The following is a 19,660-nucleotide window of genomic DNA, read 5'->3' as shown; positions in this document are numbered from 1 at the left end:
TGTAGTAGACCAGATGACCATGAACTAAACCAAAGCCTGCAGGGGGTTAAGGTTTTCCCCTTGACCTGCTGGTGTCTACTGGCCTGCAGTAAATGGGTTTAAACCTTACCCCAACCACAGCCTTTTATCTCCATCATATCCCCATCTCCTCCTCAAGCCACAGGCCAATGAGCACACAAACTGACCGACAGACTGGCTGAAGGAAGCCATATGGTCCATTCACTTCCACTAGCAGGAGGTAGCCATCAAAGAGCTTTCACAGCAATTCAATTCAGAACATACAGAGGGAGTGAGAGAGATGAAGGGAAAAGGAAGAGGGAACTTATTAAGAGAAGGGCAAACAGAGGTGGCAATAGGGAGTGAAAGCAAAGAAACAAGGAGAAAGCAGTTGCAAGTGTGCTGAAGAGTGCAGAGGAAATGCAGCTCTATAATAATAAAAAAAAAAACATGGAAAAGGTTTCCAAGTTTTACGTTTTGTTTGAGACAGTAAAAGCCAAGCATGGCTGTAGTTGTGGGCGTATACAAAACCCCACTGTTTAATAGTACTGCTTTCTATATGATAACATGATGGTGTTATCAAAGTCCACTCACTCTAGACTCTGTCAAAACAGACTTTAGGCCATACAGCCACTTAGCATTAATGGGCATCTAAGGCAAGTGCTGATTTGTGTGAATGTGCTTTAATGTGTGTGCCCTTTACAAGCATAGAACCTGTATATGTTAGGAATATGAGTGCGAAGTGAGAAATTCAAGCTCGCCCTTACATCTTAAAAGAACTGCCACAGAGAAGGAAAAGAGTAAAACTGAATACTGGAAAACCTTACTCTCCAGACTCTGGTCACCTGCAACTGATCTCCATTTTAGTTTGAAGTTAAGGTAGAGTTCGGTTAGTTGTGCATTGTCTTAGTTCAGGATGAGTTTAAGGGCTTGATGGCATATCTACGTCTGTACTCTGATCCGCAAGCCTCACATTATGCTAGCAAAATTTTATTCTAACCTCTATTACATTAAAGTATTTCACAGGCAAATTGAATTTAATTCACTCAGTGCCCTGCCCAGCTCAACGTCATGATGCCATAAACGTGAGCCTGTAAACACTAACATTTAGCTCACCGAAACGCCACTCCATTAAACCCGATCCACTCTCTTTTACCGTAAATGCTTATATTTACTCTGGGTGATGTGTTAGTCACAAGATCATAAATAACAGTGAAAAAAAACTGAGACTGAAAGACAGTCTGTGAGTGAATCCCAGAAGAAGGAGGAGGGGGCTGAGGGGTGGAACAAGTGAGGTGGGGGAGTGTGTATAAATCAACATCCATTAGCCGAGGGGTTATAAAGTCACTGATGAAGGAGGTGGACTGAAGTTCAGACTTTTTATTGTCTTGTTGTTGTCTTTTATTGCCTGTGATGTCATCTAATGGTATACAGTTAATGACATGGGAGGGGAAGTATATACATGGGAGGGGAGGATGTGGCTGTAATAGCCCAATGTGTGTACAACTGTGTTGACACAGAGTATTGATCACCTTTGTGTGTTAGGTTTTGGAGGGTTTTTTTTCTTTTTGCCTGAATATAATGAATCTGAACAATCCTGCAGACGGGATTCATACAGGAATTTAGTGGAAGCACTATAATATAAACATTATAGAAGAAATAGCATTCAATTTGCCTGTGTGTATTAGCAGAAGACCTTTCAGCACTGGGTCCACATTCTGATCTCAGTAGTATCTTTGTTTCCTCTGTTTTTCATTCTTCTACTGTCATCACACAAACGCTCTTCCTCCTTTTATGACTTTCATTTCTGGAATATAGCTCATCTCTGTTCAGCCCCTGCTGCTCAACCCTACCTCGCTTCCCTCACTCATCTCTCCTGTGCTCCTCTCCTTCCCCAGGCCTTTAAGACTCACTGGCCTAACCGCCCTCTAGAATTAGTCTCAGTCATGGCCTTATAATACATATGTGCGTGTGTATATGTGTGTGTGAATGTGTGGGGAAGTACAGTGAAAGTACAGGTTGCTACCAAGTTCTATCACACCTAGCAGCAGTGCATCATCCCATTAACTCTGAAAAGGGCTACCACACGCAGGAGGGCACAGGGGCATGAAGGGAGTCTAAGGTGGTAACCACAACACTCCAGAGCCCAGCTTATCCAGTGCTGTTTAACTCTGAGGAGACAAATCTTGTTGAGTTAGGGGCTCTTCTGTCACACAGAGTGTGACATGTTCTTCTAAGACAAACAGTTATGGTCACAAAGACACTCACAAATGCCCTAGTTAAAATAATTCTAGAAATTTTTAGAGAATATTTTTGTAACCTAGGATCATTACTACAACATTCAGTTACTACACACACAGATGTGAGAAACCCTAAATTATAAAGGATGGGAGTGACTCATAGTTCCTTTCATCATCAGGCTATGAATTTGCCTAAATTTCTTAATAAATGATGTATTTAATTTTATTCTGATGACTTAATTTGCCTCGAGGAAGAGCTAAGAAACTTCATCCAATCAATTCTGCAACATGCTGATCTGGGCTGTCTAGCAACTTCTGCAACATGCTGATGTGTGCTACAATCGGCCCCCAGGGCTCTGGATTTTATACAAGTCCAAAGTGAGGGAAAAGTACAGCGGATACCACTGATACAGGCGAATACGAGTGTATGTGTGATATATGGTGCAGTGGATGAGGAGGATGTTGAGAGATACCAGATAGGCTTTACTGTAGGAATAAACCCCCAAAGGGGCACGCCTGATCCCCTTTCCTCAAAACACACACACACACACACACACGCACGCACACACGCACACACGCACACACCACACTCGCTTTCTCTCTACCCTGAAGTACACACACTTCCTCCATCCGCTCTCCCACCGTTTTATGTACACACCTACACACAAACACACACGTCTCTTCTACTGCGAATACAGCTGAGTCAGCTGATTTGCCTGAAAGTCAATCTGCCTTGTTACTACTATCCTTCCTCCAATCCAGTAGTCCCCAATTCCCAGCCCTTACTCTACGTTCTAACTGAGAGAAAGCAAATCTCTCCCTATATCAATTTAACCATCTGTGCTATCTTTCAACCTATATTTGTCTCCCTTACCTTCTTGACTTGACCGCTTTTTGTTCCCACGAAGACCAGTGAGTGGTTCTTGTAGACGTAGGCAATGACTGACGACATTTTGTCAACGGCGTCAGAAAAGAGAGGCTTGCCTCTCACCATCTCAGAGACGCCCAATGGAGCATTCATGTCCAGGCCACAAAAGTCGTCGTCAATGGTCAAGAGCTGCAAGGAAAACAACAATTAGCACAATCAGATTTTGAGGTGCTCATTTGGCAAACTCCTATGAATTCATATCTTAATTTCTCGTGAGAACAAAAATACAACATCTGACTGTAAAGGGTATTTCTATAAGGGAAGATGAGCAGGGTGGAGAAACATTTTGGATGTGAAAGATAATCTCTGACCATTGGCTGGCCACAAGATACAGCAAATGTGGGGGGGAAAAAAAAGAAGAGACTGCAGTCAGCCTCAAGTTCTGTAATAATGCCAGAGGCTGCTCTGTCAGGCACAATTCCCTACCGTCCACCCAATGCAACAGCAACTGTAGAAATGCCTGTGCGGCAAGATATCCAATGTGAAGTGATTCAACGTGAACTGAGTTTAAAAAAAAGAAAAAAAGGAAAAGCAGTGCAGCATTATCACAGGGCTGTGAGGCAAAACACTGCAATGCATTTAAATATATATAGAAACTGATTTAGAGCAGGGAGAACTACAACTCTAGACGAGGTTCTTCTGTTACGCTTTCAGTGTAGACAAGCCGCTGTGATTTTGTAATTACATGTAGATAGGTGTGCTTCATGTCCTATGCCTCTCTACACTTTATGTTTGCATGTGTTTAATCCTGTCAGCTGGTATATTTTCTGCAGTCACAGTGGGCAGAATGACTTATAGGTTTTGATAAGAGAACAATGGCGTGGTGGATTGGTCATTATTCGGAGCGCATGGGTTGAAACGCTTTTTTTCCAGTTTAGGACTGAAGCAGCCACTGCTTGATTAATCGCTTCGTAATGTCGTGGTTTGCTGCAGGGTGAAATGCAAATGCACGTGGTACCGCTTTCCTTAAAAAGAAAAGAAATTATCAAAACCATCAGTAAATTTCATTGTTCATGATAGCCACACTTTACTGTATTGACTGTATCCTGAAAGGTCAGCCATTAATTGTGCAAATAGATTCACTTCTTTGACACCAGTGTCCTCACCAGAGTCGACAAAAAAGTAGAGCAATGCCTTATAGTCAATCCACACTAGCTGTGCACTGGTAATTGTACCGCTGGAAAAGTTATTTGGTAATAAATCCAAAGGTGAAGCACCAGATTCAGCTACATTTTGCTGGACGGTTCTTTGAATGTCAAAAGGAAGCTTGTTAAATGCAATATAAATGTACACTATTAGTCCAGCATTAATAATTGGCAAAATGAGGTTGACAGCATAAAGTTAACGTTACCCGAAATTATTCATTTAAAATCAAAAAGTTTTCATAGTAAAATAGCAAAAGGATTATCCTGGCATGCAACGAAAATCCAACTGAATTTTCAAATCTAGAAGTGTGAACTGTCAGGTGAAGGTCCCTTTGATGGGCAGAGTCATCCTTTGACCCATTTTTCCATTTTTCTTACTGGAAGTGCACCCTGTGGGCTTTCGAGAAATCCTGCAACTACTGGGTGTCTCCAAACAAGCTGTCACTAAAGGCCACCATCATCATCAGAAGCCTCACACCAAGCCAGAGTGGAAGTGTGGGATCTGCTTTCATTAGACAAATGGAACATGGTTGCTCTAGGCCGCAAGCCTCGGGCTATAAAGTGGGATTGTATAGAGCGGTAGGAACGATCGATAGAGATGACCTGAATTTAGGTCAAGATCATGCCATATGGTTAAAGGGTTGAGATAAGGATAAAAAGGGACAGGAAGAGTGACAGAAAGAAAAGGGGATAAATGATATATACCAATAAGACAGAGATGCCAAAGAATCTAAACAAAGATGAATATCGGAGCACAGTGAAAACATACAAGTAGAAGACTTTCTCCCTTTGTTTTTTTCCTCTTTTCTCGCCTTTCCTGACATGACCTTTTCAGAATGAGAGGCTGCCAAGAATGCACTCCCTGTCCTCTAAGTCATGTGGTAGCACTATGCTAGACTAATGGTGCTCCAATGAAAACCAGGGTCATTCCTTAAAGGGTCAACTGCCACCCTTCAAACCCCTCCTATTTTTCTTCAGTAATGTGTAATGCAGCTTCCTTGCATCAATTTGTACTACTATTACTCCTCATCTATGTGACAGGAAGAAAACACCCTCTAAATGCTGCATCATGCTTGGGTTCAAAGGTTAACAGAGTCTATTAGAAGCAATATGGACTGTGCTTTGTAGAATTTCAGGCTTCAGTGATTAGAAACTTCCTTGGACAATGACTAAAGTGCAGCCACTCCTGCAAAGATTAATCATGTTTCATCAGTGCAAAAACATCATTCACATCTGTGCATCTGTGGGTGATGCATGTGGAAGAAGAGGATGTGTTTACGTGTAAAAAATAAAAATAAAAATGAGCATCTGTTTTATCATTTCTTCCCTCTAACGCACAATGACTTATTTTTCCTGGTTGCCAATCACCACTATCTCCATCCTCCACTTTGCAATCTAATGAAATACATTTTGTCTGTCAGTGCTTTCAGGAAGAAGATGCATTTTTATTACACAACCACCAAAAGTGGCAATTCTTACTGGCAAATAAATAACAATATATAGCTCATGAGACTGTCTGCCAGTGCCATCACTGCTTCTAACATGTTTTATTCCTCCTCTTTTTGTCAGCACATCTAATTTCTTCCCCTCGCATATTTATTAATTCTCAATGGACCTTCTTTTATAATGTGTTTCATCAAAGACAAGCGATCACCTTCGGTTCACTCAGTATGAGCTCACTCTTTATCCCAATATCTCTTCTTTTCTGTTAACAAATGAGTGACCCAAAACATTGAAGAAGTTTCAGTCCCTCCAAACATCTCAGTTCACAGGAATAGGAGGTCTTGGATTTAAATCAAATAGATGCACAGGTAAATATAGTTGAATATGTCTGAAAATGTGGTACCTGTTTGAATAATAGCAGGCTACTGTAGCTACTCAAAAGCCTCTAAAGTAAACAAACTAATTTCTTGCTCAAGCCTGGCAGGTAAGTCAGCCAGCATCCCACAGCGTAGCAACAGAGGAGAAAGATAGAGAGTTCCTCCCTAAAGACAGAGGGACAAGAGAGCAGAGTCTCTGTATTTGGACAGAGGCCAGGCACTGAGGCAGAATCAGGTCACTCTCAGCCATATCCATCTCTCTGCTTCTGTCCGCCTGCCAGCACCAGTACAAAGAGAGCTCTCTTCTGGATTGTGCAGAGGAATCAGTAGATACAGAGTGGAGAAAGAGAGAGGGGGCAGTGAGCGCACGCGGAAGCGAGAGAGTTGCTCAATGCGATTAGTGGGGGACTGAAAGAGATCCGCTCTCCAACGCTCTCTGATGTATGGCCTAATCTGGGCTTGCGCTGTTGTGAGGGCCCATTCCATCGGCTGCAAGTTCCCAAAGTTAATGGCACACATTAAACCACAGAGACGTTTACTTCATGTCACTTGTCACTACTCAACCACTAAAGGCTCCAAAGAAACAATTTCTTGCAAATTTAGCTTTTCTTTTTCATTGCGGTTATTATCCTGCTTCTGGCACTTTTAATTACTTCACCGATCAATCTATTTTTATCCCTGAACATTTGTTGACTATGATTAGCTTATTTTACTGTAAACCTCCTGATTATAACATGGCGACCATTCTCTCACAAAACAGCCAATGAAAATAAAGTATCATAGGAGTTGTTCTTTGCATAATTAGCCACTTGGATATCTGGTATTTTCCTTTTGCCCTACTGTGCTAAATGACTAACCTGCCAGGATGATTGGTGGCATTAGGGAATTATGTCATGACTAAGTGGGTTTGCAGTGTTTGGGTTTTTTGTTTTGTTTTTTGCAAGATAAAATGTCAACATTTGATTTTTCTATAATGAAACATTTTTTCCTGTATAGATCCTGCAGCAACAGGAGTTTTAGAGTAAAACACAGAACACTCACAGCTTACACTTCAATTTCAGTTCCTTATGAAAACTTGCAGTTCACCAATTGGAAACAATCTAAAACTTAGTTTTAAGTTTTTAAGGATTTTTTTTGGTATGATTGGGTCACTAGTAACCATTTATCTCATTTAAAAACAGACTTGTTCAGATCTCTGTTTATGTTTTGCAGTAGGAGCATTAACTGTAACTTACAGTAGTTCAGAAAGATGATGGTACTTATATCTTAGGCAAAATAGCCATCATTCAATATTACTCTCATCCTGTTAAAGAAAAACATCTTTATGACTAGAGTAGCCTAATGTGCACTATTCCCATTCCTAAGTCCAGATTCAAAAAGGGAGAGGCATTGGCAAGGGGCAAGCTAACGTCCAAAAGAAAAATATAATTTTCTACTAGAACCAAAACCACCAGGTAAAGTATATCTATATACACAGAAATCGAGAAATCTGTCAGTTTTGGAAACTGTCCAACCTTATGCAAGCTTTTTTGTTTTCTGATATTTGTTTCAGGCAGAATAAGTGAAATAGGAACTCAGCACCAAAGGGGAGAATTGAATTGCACAGCAAACAAGAGTTCAACACGTGGAAGTAAAAGTAGTGACCCAGAAACCTAATAATATGCATTAGCAGAGACAGGAAAATATATGGATAGAACAATTCAAAGGAAAGCAGGAATATAAACTCAAAAACTGAATTCATCTTCTTAAAAATAAATGTGCAGTGTAGTCGGAGTGAATCTTTCTGATGGCTGAGGTTCACTGCTTTTTGCTGCTTTGTTAAGGCATCTACAGGGCATTCCAAAGGAGACTGCTTTTTTTTTTTCAGTTCTCTGACTGAATCGTGATCAAAATTCAGTCTGAATGTACAGGTGTCGACATGGACTACAAGAGCTGTCACAATTAGGCTTATCTTCCTCTTTGTATAGGACCCTGGGGACTTTCTTGACAACCAGTAACAATGATTAGGACTGAAGATGAATAAATATGTACAGTGCATGAGTGAATACACCCCTGTGTAATATTACTTATATGTCAAATGATTCCAAATTGTATTGCCTTACAGTGATTGCATTTGATGTTAGAGAATGAACAGTAGGAACAAATTAAAGTATATTAAAATATATTCTTCAGTTTTTTAGATTTTTTTTCCATCTTTGCTTTGGGTTGGTTTGCTCTACCGTTCCCTTCAAAATACTCCAAAATTGTTCTATTTAATTCAGGTCATGCAGCACAGAGCACGTGGACGAGTCATATTTCCCTTTGGTCTCCTTTAGAATCTCGTGTGATTTTGGCAGTGGGCTTTAGATCATTATTATGCTGCAATATTTCTTTTCTGCAAAGCTTCTAGAGCAGCAGTGTCATCTTGTCAGCCAGTGTTTTGGTATATCCATGGGCATGGTGTCATCAGCACCTTAAAGCTCACGTATCACTATATCATCACACAGTGCTCCCCTGCCGGTTAGCCCAGGGGCAGATTCAGGTCCAACATGTGGGTCAAACACAGCTATCTAGGTCTTATATGATCAAACAATGGGTCCTGTAGTCTTCTTGCTTTCTTTCACATTCTTAAGCAAACTTTAATCTCGCAGTTTTGTGTCTGGAGAAAAAGTTTTACTTTCACATAGAAGCTGACATTAGGTAATGTTCTTCAGACTGCATGAGCTGTCGAAGGGAATCCAATTTCAGCTGATACCTCCTGTGCCAGGTGTGAAGTACTTGACCACAAGTTTTTAAGAGACTTTGCAGGTATTGCACAGAGCAGCTCTGTTTACAGGTACTACAGCTGTAATCTATACCTCCTGATTATAGACATCTCCACTGATTTTGAGTTAATCACTAATCTCACTAACCTATCCTTTCCATCAAAATCATCATCATCGTGAGATTTTTGCATTTATTTTTCACGTGGAATCATGATGTAATCAATATACAGAATGATTGTAATGTTTACAGATGACAGTTTTCCAGAAATAAGTTGTTTTAGTGTCAATATTTATGAGAAGTAAGTCCATCTATGCCATAAAGGGGAATGCAGGTTTTAAAAATTTACCTCCTGCCTCCTTTTCTATGGGTGTATTTTTGCTAGAGTTAATTTTAACACGTGAAGTTAGCCTGACTATTCTTTTACCATAGAACCTGTGTATCTTAATAGACCTGCAATAGATATGCTTGCCTTGGGTTAGTAAACATTATACTACTAGTTAAGCAAATCTGAGCAAACTTCACTTTAGCATGGATGAATAAAGAGTTGCCAATCAAAGCACAGGTTACTTTTTAAGTGATCAAGAAAAACAGGGGTATTTGTTTTTTACTGCACACAGAGAGCTTTTTTGTTTTTGTTTTTGTTTTTTGTTTTTAAAATATCTTAAGTCTTTCTTAAGTTGTTTTTTTTATTGCTAAATAAATGCTCTATTTTCCAACTTTAAAATTGAGCATTTTGCCACTTAATTGTAATGGATATGGTTTTACTGATGTTTGTTGTTTATGCTGACATGACATCAGTCTTTACAGATCCTTGCAGTTACAGAATCTTGAATGCAAAATGATGGGAGAGAATAAATATACATTAATATTAAAACATACGCTGTTGCAAATGCGTACATTACGCGGAACACATGCTTGCTGGGGTCTGCCTGAAACAAAGTTGATTTATTTGTGCGTTCTGCTGGCAGGTTTCAATAGGAGGAGGCAGGCTTTGATAAACCGGTGATATTTTGTAAATTCATGTTTGTGGATGCTTGCACCTGCCAACTGTTAGCTGAGCAGTTACAACAGATAATAAATATTGGTTAGGGAAAACAATCAAATGAGAAGCTAACGAAACAGCGTGACAATTTTTGGAATGAAACCGAGACAACGCTAGGGCAGAGCCAGAAGTGAGAAAAGGTGGGAGAATATTGGAGCTGAAATAAGGTGCAGAAGTGGGGGAGAGAAAAAATAAATAAAAAATAAAAAAATCACTGAATATCATAAGATAGGTGCTTCAGATAACTCCCTAATCCGTGTTTTCCTTTTCACTATGCACTGGCGGAAAATCATTTTGTTTCTGGAATGATTAATGAGGAGATTATTTTAACTCAAAAATGATTTTGAAAAATGCTGCATGTATTACCAGCAGCAGACAGCTCATGAGGTATGAGCTACAGCCACTAGTCACAGCTGCTGCAAATCAGTGCAGCAGCTACATTTGCTGATTTCACTTGTGGATATGTTAAACTTGTGCTGAACGCTCCCAATAAAAGGCATTAGACAGTTATGTTAGAGACAATTGTATGCAAGAGAGCGCTGGGTTCCCTCTCCCATTGATTGCTGCCCTGGTGAGGGTTTCAATCAAAGTCAGTCCCTCTATTTGACAAAGTCTCACTATTTAGTGGAGCTCTGAAAGTGTCACATGACCAACATTACATAACCTTCTGTTTCCACTGTGGTGGCCTCAATTATAGCATAGCTGTTTGTTGTTTAGTTTGGGAGTTTAATAGAGTTAATATCTAAAGCTCCTTTATCTTGACAGGAGAGCAGGCTGCTTATAAAAAAAAGCTGTCTATTGAAGGATAAGCATTTCCATCAGTGATACATATTTTTTATGTATCTAGTCTCATATTTTATCTTAGCAAATATTAGTGCTGAGTGCTGATATTTGGGAATATAAATAAAAAATATTGGGAGGAAAAGGAGCATAGAGAATAGTTTAGCCAATGAAAACAGCGGGTATAAGAAATGAAAGGTCCCGATTCAGTCAGCATTTTCAGGTCGAGGCCATCCAGCATGGTGTATGGTGGAAGAAGCAAGAGACACTTGTTTAATCACAGAATAATGATATTGTGATGGATTCTGACCTTTAGCAAGTCGTATCATGTATGGAGATTTAATTAGCGAGACAGCCAGCAAGCAGGATAGCGGATATGTGGATGGAGTGGGGTGAAGTGGGGAGTGGGGAGTGGGGAAGGAGGAGGGGGAGCAGTCTGGAGGTCCTTAATGAATCCACTAGCCCTTCCCTTCCTGAGGATGTGGCCTAGACTGACTCATCAGCAGCAGCAGCAGCAGCCAATAACTGATTAAGCTCCGCAATCAGACAGAGGAGGGATGAAGATGACCAGCACGGGAGACAACATCATTCAGAGGTTGGTCAAACACAGAATAAAACCGAAGCGAGAAAAGTCGATAACCTGAAAAGTGAGCATGGGGGGAAGACGGAGACTGCAATATTGCAAGAGTTCCTTTCAAGTGAAGGATGAAACAGGGGAGCGATGAGCACACGTGATGGGGGACTGTGAGGGAGATCAAGAAAAAGACTAAAGGAAACAGCGGCGGCCGAGTAGAATAATCTAATTAATTGGAGTGAATTCAGAATGTGAAGTCGATAGCACATGACAAATGTGAAAGAATAGCCCGTGGCATGTTAGTTAATGACATGTAATTAATGATCATTAGCAAAAGGGATAAGGGGACGACCGTGGCCTGCCAGCAAGTTAGAGACGACCTTGCGCTTTTCTCATCCGTGTTTGGATGGTATTCCTCTCTGCGCTTGTGGAAAGCACTGTAAGGGGAAATAAAGGAGATAGGGGTAGAGACTCCAAGACACTGAGACAAAACAAGGATGGTAAGTATTTCTATTGGGGGACAGGCAAAAGGAGAGTGGCATGTGTAGCGAGCAATAAGTCAAGGATGAGTGAGAACAGAGCAGAGAGCGAATTTACTGCAATCCCGCTGTTTTGTTGTTCTGTTTTTTTCTGCTGACACAGTGATGGAAACAGGAAGCTTTTTTCTTTTTTTTTATAGGTCGCATGCCATTTCACTATGATCTATGGATGCAGACCCTTTGCAGACTTATACTGTTGAGCATGCATTATGTGGCTCAGCCAAGCATGGCCATTTGGGGTAGAGAGGAATCACCCCCCACCCCAGCCACACACACAGTTTCTAAAGCTCTCTCACCCTCTCTGTAGATTCCTTTCTTCTCCTCCTTGTCTCCCTCTTTGCATCTTTCCCATTACAACATAAAGCCTCTTAAAAATGGCATAGGGAATCAAAGGTCTGAGGAAGGAGTAAGCATTTTATATAGCCCTAGTCTCACCTTGCATCCTGTTAATGTGCCTTTGCACATTATTCACACTTAATATGTTGCTACAAACCAATGAAGAAAATATAGAAATCTCATTTCTGCATTGGTGAATAAAATGTAAACTAAAAACTGCAACATCCATAATAGGAAAAATAAGTTTTGCGATTAATTTAATAGCAAAACTTAAGTAAAATATCTTTAAGTAAAATTAAAGTGGTTGATCAAATTTCTATTGTTTTTATAGATTCTAAATGACTATGCTTAAAAGGAAAATGTATGTAATCGAAACTTATTTAACATTTGTAATTACAATGTGATGCTACTATCCGATTAGTGCCACTAGTATCGAGTGGGCTTTGTGGCTATGCCTGTGATGCATCTTTTCTGGCATAGAGAGTGGTTAGGTTTATCCACATTGGCTGAGAGCGCGTTTCATCCATATCAAAAGTGTGTGTGCGTGCGCGCCAATGTGTTCACATTGGTCCATACAGCCAGACTACTCTAATGAGCCTCGGGGCTGCTCATCCTCTCCCTAATTGGAGGAAAAACATATCATGTTGGAAATACGACAGCGTTTGAAAGGGAAAAAAAGTATACGAAAAGCAAGAAGCAGGGAACATAATGTGTGAGAAAGAGGAAAATGGTGAATGATGAAGAGGGCAAGATAAAGGGGTATCCACAAGGCTCCTTCTCATCCAAGTTCCCTCTAACAGTAATGACCAACATTGTGACATGCAGGCCACCACAGGGAAAAAAAAAATTACTAAAATTGAAGGAAGAAGTGACATTTTTGCTCCCATTGGCTTGATTGAAATGATCTGCTGTTTTAAAGGACCAGAATTATTGGTCCTGCTGCTGCTTTTTCCTGTTGCAAGAGGACACTGACCAGGGCGAATTATACTAAACAATATCCCCATGTAAAAAGCCAAAAGCTCGGAAAATATTTCTAACAACAAAATAGTGGAAATGACTTCCTGAATGTTTTAAAAATCATTCATAGAACCCTTTAAAAGGGTTTTATGAATGAGCAGTATCTACAAAGACACCCGGACAACCGTCCACGTAAAACTCACCAATTATTTCATTACTTACACCTTTGCAAGTACCAGATGGCATTCAGAACTGCCTTAATTCTTTATTAAATAGACGCTGGAAACCTTCCTTGGGGATTTTGGTCATCACACGTAAACATCGCGCAGTTGTTCTCCATTTGTCAGGTGCACATCTCTAATCCAAATCTCTTATTCTGCAACAGCTCAAAGGTGCTCTACTTGATTGAGATCTGGTGATTGTGGAGGCAATTTGAGTACAGTGAAATAACCAAACCAATTTGAGATGATTTGATGTGGCATGTTATCCTGATGGAAGCAGAAGATGGCTACACTAGGGTCGTAAAGGTCAGCACGAAAAAGGGTTTCCACAAATTGAACCAAACCTATTCTTTCATGTTTATCATGGCAAATTTTGGCCCTGCTATTCACATGTTGTAGCAGAACTCAAGACTCATCAGACCAGGCAATGGTTTCCAGCTGAAAGAACCTATGTTCTTCTGCATACCGTGGTTGCATTTCAGTTACTGTTGTTTTTCTGAGGGCTCAAAACAGTCAGCCATTCTCATCTGACCTCTGACATCAACAAGGCATGGTTTTTTTTTAAACAGAGAACTGCCACTCACTGGATATTTTCCCTTTTCCACAGTAAAAGTCAAGCAAATCATTTTTCTTCCCCGTTCTGAAGCTCAATTTGAACTTCTATAAGCCATCCCGACCATGCCTACATGACTAAATGTGATGAGATGCTGCCATGTGATTGGCTCATAAGATATTTGTATTCACAGTCAGTTGACTGGGTGTACTTAAAGTGGACGGTCACAATCTGAATTCTATAGTTGGTCCAAAAATGATTAGTAATTTATCTATTAAATCAATACAATTTTATCCAGGAGGGAAAAAAAGAAAAAGTGTGAAATTATCCAAGCCAAGTAAACCAAAAAGATTACATAAATATTTGTGTGTGCAGTATACTATGAGCCTGAGTCACTATTGTACACCCAAGGACTGCACCAATGAACAAAAAATTTCAACTATGTATCTGAAGATATCCGATTTCCCTTGCTGTCATGCATCATTTAACACAGAAAGGACCTAATCTGGAATTAATAAGCAAAAATTCATGAAAATGAGCCACGGGATATTACAAAGAATATCATCAATCACAGGCAAAGGTGAAAGTTAAGTTTGTTTACAAGTCTTTAGTTTTAGATTTTAACACATAATCTTTATAACTCTGTGACTCATTTGCATATTGTGTGTATACACATTTTAGTAGGATTATTTAAGTCTTTCACTTCAGCTCTAGTCCAGCTCATTTAGATTTTTCTAAATCTATCAGCAAGCATATCACATAAGAATGTAAGCATTGCCATTACTTTATTAGAAAATCTTTCTGCCGTTAAAAGCCTCCATTTCCATGTCTCCAGTAGCCGTACTCACAAGTGTGGCTGCACATGTGTGTGTATGTGTGTGTGTGTCACAGCTCATCTATCTCCTGCAGAGTCCACCGTCACTTGTTCAGCAGGGTCTAATTTATGCGCTGGCGGTGGCGCATGCTGAAATGGCATCATTTCTCAGCGCTAACCCCTGTGTGCTCCCTCACACTTCCTTTCCCTGCTGACAGCTCCACCCTAGGCATGATTTATCAGGCCCTCAAGCAGCAGACAAAGGTGCCCTGGCACGTGTGCTGTGCCACAGAGGGATTAATAGATAAACACTGTGATTCCAGAGCCAAACACAAGAGAGGGTCAACTTCATAATGTCTCACAGTGCCCAACTGAGGTCAGAACTATATGTTGTGGACAGCAAGAGGAAGTTTATGTTCCTTAGATCAGCGGTCCCCAACCTTTTTTGCACCACGGACCGGTTTATGCTCGACAATATTTTCACAGACCGGCCTTTAAGGTGTCGCGGATAAATACAACAAAATAAAACTAGTACCGGTACCGAAAAAAAGAAGATTTATTCATAACACACGTGAAAAGACCCAGGAAAACCGAGTTAACGATAAAAACAATAACAAAATAACGCTGAAAACCGATAAAAACCCTGAAAACCATACATTTCACACCTGAGCCTCAACTCTCGCGGCCCGGTACCAAACGGCTCACGGACCGGTACCAGTCCGAGGCCCGGGGGTTGGGGACCGCTGCCTTAGATGAAATCGAGTTAAGAAATAGTTATGTAAAAAAGATAAAAAGTGAGAACATGTTTTATTTAGCAATGCTTGCCATGTAGCAAAAGATTACAGAATCACTCTTGTGAAGGTAATTTTCTGTTTCTTCAGGTTCGCTGCTGTTATTAACAGAGCAATATGAGATCAAGAAAAACACATGAAACAGCGTTGGCTGCTTGTGAAGGTGGTCTAAACATGTAACAGCCAATTTAACCTTGTTTTTTATGTGCACAAAGTGAGAAATCAAATGAACTGAATCACTGAATTTATAATGCTGTTATGGAGAATGGAATTATGGTAATTTGGCTGAGCATTCAGCTGCATTGTTTAAAGGGCGAGCGGATTAAAAGAGGCAGTGGATGGTTAACATCTCATCGTAATGGGATGGAGCGTGAACCCACCCAAGAACACCAGTTTTTGTGAAGCCCTCCCACAGTGCACCCAATCTCATTATACTAACACAGGATAAAAACTTCAAAATTCACTTTCCTTAAAGGTAAGGCTGTAAGGCTCTTCAACAGGAAAGTAATGAAAACGAGAAATGATCAGTGGTTTGCTTTACTTCAAACACTTTTATGTCCTTTTACTAAGACTGAAATGTGTGAAAGCTAATGTCCTGGACTGGATTATAGCACCGGATGCCATAGAACAAAATGCAGCATATAAAGCAGTTTGTACTTGTGTGGGTACAGTATGTGTGGAATAATTAGAATCTACTGTTACAGCCTTGTTTTCTCTATCAGCATCTCACTGCCCTTGTACTGTCATTAAATTGGTGCACCGACAAAAGTCAGTGTGTTCTAAAGTGATGCCTACCGCACTGCTGCAGGGAATATCTTTGACTTTCAGCCAAGCAAGGTCCAGGGTGCCCTCTCCCTTGTAGCAGGACTGTAGCCTTTCCTTGATTTTCTCATTGATCTTGCGCAGAGAGAAAACACACAATGCAGAATCCTGGGAGGCCTGGCGTGGACGTCTCTTCTGGCCCTTTGAGAATATGGCGAACAAGACATCGTCATCTGGTGCCACATCTAGCGAGCGTGCCAGGATAGCACCAGCTTTTGACAGGTAGGCTGCCTCAAGTAATCGGTACTCCACGTTGTCGCTAATGCATCCAATAGGCACCTCCACATAGGAGTTGAATGCAGTGTCTGCCTTGCAGAGGCGGACTATCTTAGAAGTGTAGACCTGTTCTCGACCAGCAGAGGACGATCCAGTGGTCGGCCCACCTCCCATTTCAGGCTGCAGTGTCAGAAAGTAAACAAAGTTCCCACTGGCAAAGCCATAAATATAGTATATGTCAAAGTCTGGAATGACAGTGAAGGTATCTGAAGGGATTTTAATCATAGAGGCCACAAACTCATCGTGGAAGACATATGCAAACATGCCGTCCTCCTCTGAGTTTCTGGCCAACTTACGGCTAGAGATGGTAGGGAAGTATTCTGGCTTGCCATCCACTGCTGTGGCTACAAACAGCATGTCTGGAGAGGCGTTGCCATAAGAAACAATGACACCAAACACAGAACCACTCTCATTAACACCAGAGAGGTAGTGTTCCTTCTTGTGGAAGGGCTCTCCTAGTTTAAATAGGTCATCCAGACGAAGGATTTTACAAATGCCCTGGTAGAGACTGCCACAAGCCAGCAGCCGGTTCTCCCGATAGTCCATCAAAAGCATCTTGTTGACATTGTTAGTGAGTGTCAGTGGCTCACTGCAGGGTTGGACAATTCGTGGTGGATAGCACTTGCGATTGTCTTCATCTGGGCCAGTCTCATGGGATTTTTGGACCTCTAAGTTTGGGGACAGTTTGTATATGCGATTGACAGCTCCCAAATAAACATTGCCATTACGATAGTCCACAGCCAGGTGATTAAATGTCCACTCAGGATTCTCTGCATGAAATGATGCATACTCCTCCTCCTGAAGTAACGCTGTGATCACTTGGGAGCCAGCAGTATGAGTCTGTGGAGCTTGCACCACTGTTTGTGATGTCACAGGAAGCACCAGACTAGATAGGAAGCAGCATAGTAAGAAATAGGTCCGTATCCTAGTGAAGGACGTCATGGCTGCACTGAGGGTGGGACTGGTGAGGAGAGGGACAGAGGCACAATCCAGTACCGTTGGCCTATCAGGACGAAGCCTCTCTTCAGATGGGAGACATCTTGTACCTAAAGAGAAAAGAGACAAAAACCTAATGAAACACTGCAACTGTCACATTGTGTTGATAGTTATTATGTTCTAATTTTATCTGGCACAGATAGGCCAGAACATCTTAATGAGTAAAACAGGTGAAGAGGCCATACATCTGAGACTCCAGAGCAATTTATAAGAAATGGGCTAAACAGAAAAAAAAGAAATGAGGCTGAGGTACTGCACCATTCTAAAAAGCTGGCATGTAGACACCGCTCGGGCAAACAGGATCATTTGGGGGGGGGGCGCAGAGAAGAGAAGTAAAGCATCGTCTCAGAGGAGGTGATCACGATGGCTCTGCACCATCTCTCTGCATGCAACCCTGCCCCTTTCCACCCCTCCTTGCTTTTCTGCTCCACTCGCCATGCACCTAATTGATTCTCCCCTTGGAGTAGCAATTTGCATGCTTTGGCGATTTCTCTCTTTTCTCCCAATAGGGCAGCTCACCTGCTGACACTGCTAGCAGAGAGTAAAGGACCATCTCTCCCTCTTTAAAGCACCTACATACACACACGTGCTTTCACACACAAAAGGCCGAAAAAGATACAATTAGGGAAAAAATGCAAGCGGTTGCAGAAATAAGCTTCCCTGTGGTCCTCAGGTCATTTGCACACTCAGCATTGCACATGCAGCCATAACAAACACACACACACTACATGAAATCAAACGACAATGAAACGGACGCACGATGAAGTAGGTAGAGCTTTTATAGCTGTAGTGTCAAAGCACTCAGCACACATTAAGAAACACACCTGCACAGATTATCAAAAAGAAAATACAGCACTTCCTGGAAACATGGGGGTCCCCTATGTAAGTTCTGTACACCCAATGCCAGTGGTAAGCTGGGTATTATGACTAGTGATAAATACAATAACAACGTCATGTAGCTAAAATTACCACGTATTAAACTCCACAATATTGGCTTCATAGCATAGTGGTTTGATCCCATGAGGAGACACAATCTCTGGGGTTGTGTCAGTAAAGACATTCAGTGTCAAAATCTGCTAAATAAAACATGCTGAGCTACCTGCTGAGGCACCCCCTGTGAATAAGGGGACAGCCAAAAGTAGCTTAAATAAACTCCACGTTATTGAATCAAATCTGCCAGGATTGTTTAAAAATATAGGGTTGTATTTTTCTAGCATATACCAAGAGCACTAAAGAGATGAGTATGATAAAGCAACACCTAGAAAAGCAGCACAAGAAACGTCATCTTCTCTTATCATATTCAATTTATAGCAATCTGTGCACTGCTGTGTGAGCGTGTCGTGTGAAGACACGAAAAACTCTTGACGTGTCACTCATAGTGAAGTTGAAGTAAAATGCGAGGGCTTGTCTGTCACACTTCATGCACATCTTTTGCCGGAAGAAAGGCAGGTTTGCAGAGCAACAGCACAGTTCTGCTCATTGCAAAGTTTTTAAAATAAAGATAAAAGTTTCAATATCATCTGCACTTGTTCTAACTACTAACAACACATTTTCCACATTGCTATTATAAATTTGCAGACTTTAAAAATCCGAATTCTTTTGGAAGCCTTAACCTTCAAGATCATTATGGACACTTGAATGCATAAACGATAGTGTTACCCAACATTATCTTGCCATGGAACTTATTTTACGTCTATACTCAAGCAATCATAAGTCACGGCGGTGTAAAATGCAACCTCACTGCAATCTCACCAATCTCCCCTCTATCTCCTGGCAGGCAGAGGGAGAAGAGCAGAACCTCTCAGCTCATGATAAGAGGACCAGAGAGGGTGATGAAAATGATAAAAACTGATATAGAGAGGTGGCATGGCTTCAGATGTGTGTGCAAAGAGCAATCATTACCATAGGTATGACAAAGACATAAGACAGAGAAATAAGCGGCCAAGACAGGAACATGGATAAAAAGCATGCAGTAGATTGAAATTCAGAGACAGACATAACAGACGTAGAGTGACCAACACTGCACAAAACACTATAAACAATGTAAAAATTAAATTAAAAAAAAAAATTAACAAAAAATAAAA

At 40.9% G+C, this 19,660-nt stretch overlaps 1 protein-coding gene across 4 annotated transcripts in view; it reads right to left on the bottom strand.

Moving 5' to 3' along the window:
* plxna4 (plexin A4) overlaps positions 1-19,660 on the bottom strand; it is a 242,618-nt gene that overhangs the window by 197,741 nt on the left and 25,217 nt on the right. For all 4 annotated transcript variants that reach the window (XM_005927188.3, XM_005927187.2, XM_042222942.1 and 1 more), the window contains exons 2-3: positions 16,278-17,626; positions 3,112-3,294 (exon numbers count right to left, since the gene is read on the bottom strand). In XM_005927188.3, the coding sequence (XP_005927250.1) occupies positions 3,112-3,294; positions 16,278-17,522 (1,428 nt within the window). In that variant the 5' untranslated portion in view covers positions 17,523-17,626. The remainder of the gene's footprint in view (positions 1-3,111; positions 3,295-16,277; positions 17,627-19,660) is intronic.

The sequence above is a fragment of the Haplochromis burtoni genome, unplaced genomic scaffold (genome assembly GCF_018398535.1).
Source record: "Haplochromis burtoni strain Fernald_Lab_line unplaced genomic scaffold, NCSU_Asbu1 Contig_98, whole genome shotgun sequence".
In the NCBI taxonomy this organism is placed as follows: domain Eukaryota; kingdom Metazoa; phylum Chordata; class Actinopteri; order Cichliformes; family Cichlidae; genus Haplochromis; species Haplochromis burtoni.
Note: the sequence above shows the minus strand (reverse complement) of the source record. Positions and strands in the feature narration are given on the sequence as shown.